Here is a 3,486-nt window from a genome sequence, read left to right as displayed (position 1 = left end):
AACTGATTATACAGTGGCGACGCGAGCGCGGGATTATTTCTGTAAGATTGTATATTAAGTCTTTTTGTGCTTCAGCATGATGTTTAGAGTACTGGGAATGCTTAGAGTTATGATGTTAGCCCTCTTAGTATTGGGGTTTTGTCAAATATCATTTTCATATGTATTATTAACGGGTTCCTGAGTCTGATAATCCACAAGTAATAGACGCTGATGCTTGAAGCTTAGTAAATTGTGGGGATGTAGATAATCAGAGACAGTACCGCAGCTCTGAGATACATCTTAAGTCCTATGGGGATGGTACTTGGTATAATGGTCTCATCACAGTACACCGGGCCCCCTTTCGACCAGCTCGCGATTGTCCCGATAAAAAGTGTAACCCAATATACCTAACAATAAAGAAAACTACATGGCATGAAGCAATTCTTGGGGGGGGGGGGGGCACCTATGAGATACAATTCACTTGAAACATTTGGGATCGAAATGAAAGCAAATGGGAAGGATTTCGTGGGCTGTTGTTTTTGAATTAGCGTAGGACAGGGAAAACGGGTAGAATTACTGGGTAATAAGATACAACCCTTCACCCCTCCCGATGATCCTAAAGTAGTAAAATTTATAGAAGTAAAGGACTTGAAACAGACCATCGAAATAGAAACTGGGTACGGGGATGCAAATGCCTGGGTTGAATGGGTAAAGTATACTGTAAAAAGTCTGAACAAAAGCAATTGGTATGCATGTGCCTCCGGTAGGCCAGTGGCCCAGATGGTTCCCTTTCCGCTCGGGTGGAAGCGAGACAGGAAGGGCATGAAATGTATGATAGCCCTGTATTAGGATGAGACTGCATGGAATGATAGGAATTGTACCTCCCTATCTCTGAGGTACAATTCCTATCATTCCATGGAGAAGAAAGATGCAAAAGATCCCCCCACATTTTCCGCCCCAGTTGGAAATCACACGTCGTGTATGCGCAGGCGAGGTACAAGTCGGTCGAGAGATTTGGGGGAGCTGAAATTATGTTCAGAGATTAAGAATGTTACCGAAACGGAGAAGGGAGGGAACTACTCAGCATTAAAGGTTCCCTGGGCGGATCTGTGGTGGTACTGTGGAGGCAAAATATTGAGACCCACCCTACCTCCGGATTGGAGAGGATAAATTACATTTTCTATAATCAACAGCGATTTATAAATTATACAAGAGATGCAGTTAAAGGAATATCAGAACAGCTTGATGCGACAAGTAGAATGGCATGGGAAAACAGAATAGCCCTTGATATGAATTTAGCAGAAAAATGGAATGTGTGTGTGATGTTAGGAGGAAGCTGTTGTATCTTTATTCCTAATAACATTGCACCTGATGGTTCAATTACTCGGGCCTTAAGGGGATTGACTACCATTAGCAGAGGAACTGGCTGAGAATTCAGGAGTAGACACATCTCTCACGGGATGGCTTGAATCATGGTTTGGCAAATGGAAGGGGGTGGTGGTTTCTATCCTTACTTCCCTGATAGTAGTAGTCGGGGTATTGGTGGCCATTGGCTGTTGCGTCATACCCTGTATACGAGGGCTCACCCAAAGACTGATTGAAACAGCCTTGATGAAACAGATGCCCCTAAAAGGGAATCAGACAGAGGAACTTTATCGACTAAATGATGAGGAGATGAGTGAGACCAAGATGGATGAAATCTCTGGAATGATGCTTGCGAATTTCGGGGGCGATGTTTAAAAAAAAATGCAGAAGATAACAAATGGTAATTAAAAGAAAAAGGGGAAATTGTGAGATATAGGTAAATTAATGTTATTTCTGCAATTATAATTTCTGATACAGAGTAAATGAACTCACATGTAATTGTTTTAGCTAAGAGTTGAGTCAACAAGAATGGAAACTATGTAAAGGAAATATATAATTGTTTTCGTATCAGTTAAAAATGGTATATTAGCATGAAACGTGATTGCAAAACAATGGTCGATGTATGAGCAAATAGATAAGAAGTTGTAAGGAAATGACCTCGGCTTGTATAACAGTAGGTAAAAACATCTGTTTCCCGCTTGTACGGAGACACAGGAACAAACCCTAATTAAAGAGGTCATAAAGATCAGAGTGGCCTCCGGAGAGGCCCAGATTGAAAGAATATGCCTAACGATGACCTGCAGTGGGATGACGTCAAACGACCTTATGAGGCCGGAGATAGGCATTCTATCACGGACAAGGCCGGATCAGCAGGGGTGGTGGGATCAGTCTTAGGGAAGTGAATGATGTAAGGGGGGGGGAACAATGGAATAAGAAAAAATATGTAGGGACCCAAATTATATAACTTTCGAGAGTTTGTTGAATTTGGTGTGCTTTTGTCCCTGCCATTACACCCACTTGCAAGTGTAAAATAAAAGACACTGCTGATTCAGATTTTCGTCTCGGACTGCAATTATTGAAGTGAGTGAGCTTTGTTTCTCACATTTACAAAGTTTTTAATTAATCTTGCTTCATTAAACATTACACAGATTTAAAATAGCCTAACATGAACAGAAATTGCTGGAAACGTCCAGCAGGTCTGGCAATATCTGTGGAGAGAAATCAGAGTTAGCATTTTGGCTCAAGCGACCCTTCCTCAGAACTTTAAAATGGCCTGTTTGGTTGCTGAATGCATTGATCCTGGAAAGGCTCCTGAATGAACGTATCCTACAGGCTACCTTTGCCAATTTTACTCATCCAGTTTAGATGAGAATTAAAATCGTCCATTATTGCGAGGCATTTTGACACCAGATTAAACATGGAATTTAAGACATCAATGGGACAGCCAAGCAGCAAGAGCCATGAAACTCTCAGTGGATTCAGCCATTGAGAATAGTTGGTTTGTAGAAATTAGCGACAGATCAATAATGGTGTATGTTTTAAAGTAAAAGACAAACGTGTTTTTTAACCTTAGCTCCGACTGAAGTCTAACCCCACCCGCTCATTGGGGAAAGGCCCGCCTTGCTCCTGTTCCTGAGCCACCCACAATGGCGGCCTTGGTCCTGGGGGCTTCTCCCAACTCCCTGTTTGAAGCAGTGAAGACAAAGGCGACCTGTACCTGCCCAGTGGCTCCGTACGCACCAGCTGTTGGCTGACATCGCCAAGCTCGGTGTCCACACACAACCGCTGCTGCAGAACGGCCCGGTGCCTCTCCACCGCCTCGAAGTCAGCGACTCGCACGGAGGGCTCCATTGACGGGCAGGGAGAGCACGACACGGTCAAGGCCCACTGCGCCTGCGCGCCACCCGGAGCTCGACCGTACTGCGCAGGTGCGCGGGGCCGTTGTTATGGCACCATCTTTCTGTGAAGGCCTGTGGTCACTTACCATTGACGCCACCAGTATCTTGGTTATAAGAACTGACTCAGTCTGTGCCCAATTATTTCTCAGTTATTAAAGATGGTTAAGGGCCCTCTGCACAAGTCGAAGGTGTGAAGCAGCATCTTCAGCAGCCTTATACTCCACCACAACCCAGTGGAAGCATG

At 44.1% G+C, this 3,486-nt stretch overlaps 1 protein-coding gene across 3 annotated transcripts in view; it reads right to left on the bottom strand.

The window, feature by feature from the left end:
• spo11 (SPO11 initiator of meiotic double stranded breaks) overlaps positions 1-3,257 on the bottom strand; it is a 76,712-nt gene extending 73,455 nt beyond the window's left edge. For 2 of the 3 annotated variants that reach the window (XM_043676980.1, XM_043676982.1), the window contains exon 1: positions 3,062-3,257. In XM_043676980.1, the coding sequence (XP_043532915.1) occupies positions 3,062-3,195 (134 nt within the window). In that variant the 5' untranslated portion in view covers positions 3,196-3,257. The remainder of the gene's footprint in view (positions 1-3,061) is intronic. The other variant, XM_043676981.1, reaches the window with a different exon arrangement.
• Positions 3,258-3,486: the final 229 nt, after the last annotated feature.

This window comes from Chiloscyllium plagiosum, chromosome 35 (assembly GCF_004010195.1).
Source record: "Chiloscyllium plagiosum isolate BGI_BamShark_2017 chromosome 35, ASM401019v2, whole genome shotgun sequence".
In the NCBI taxonomy this organism is placed as follows: Eukaryota; Metazoa; Chordata; class Chondrichthyes; order Orectolobiformes; family Hemiscylliidae; genus Chiloscyllium; species Chiloscyllium plagiosum.
This window is presented reverse-complemented; position numbering and strand designations above follow the sequence as displayed.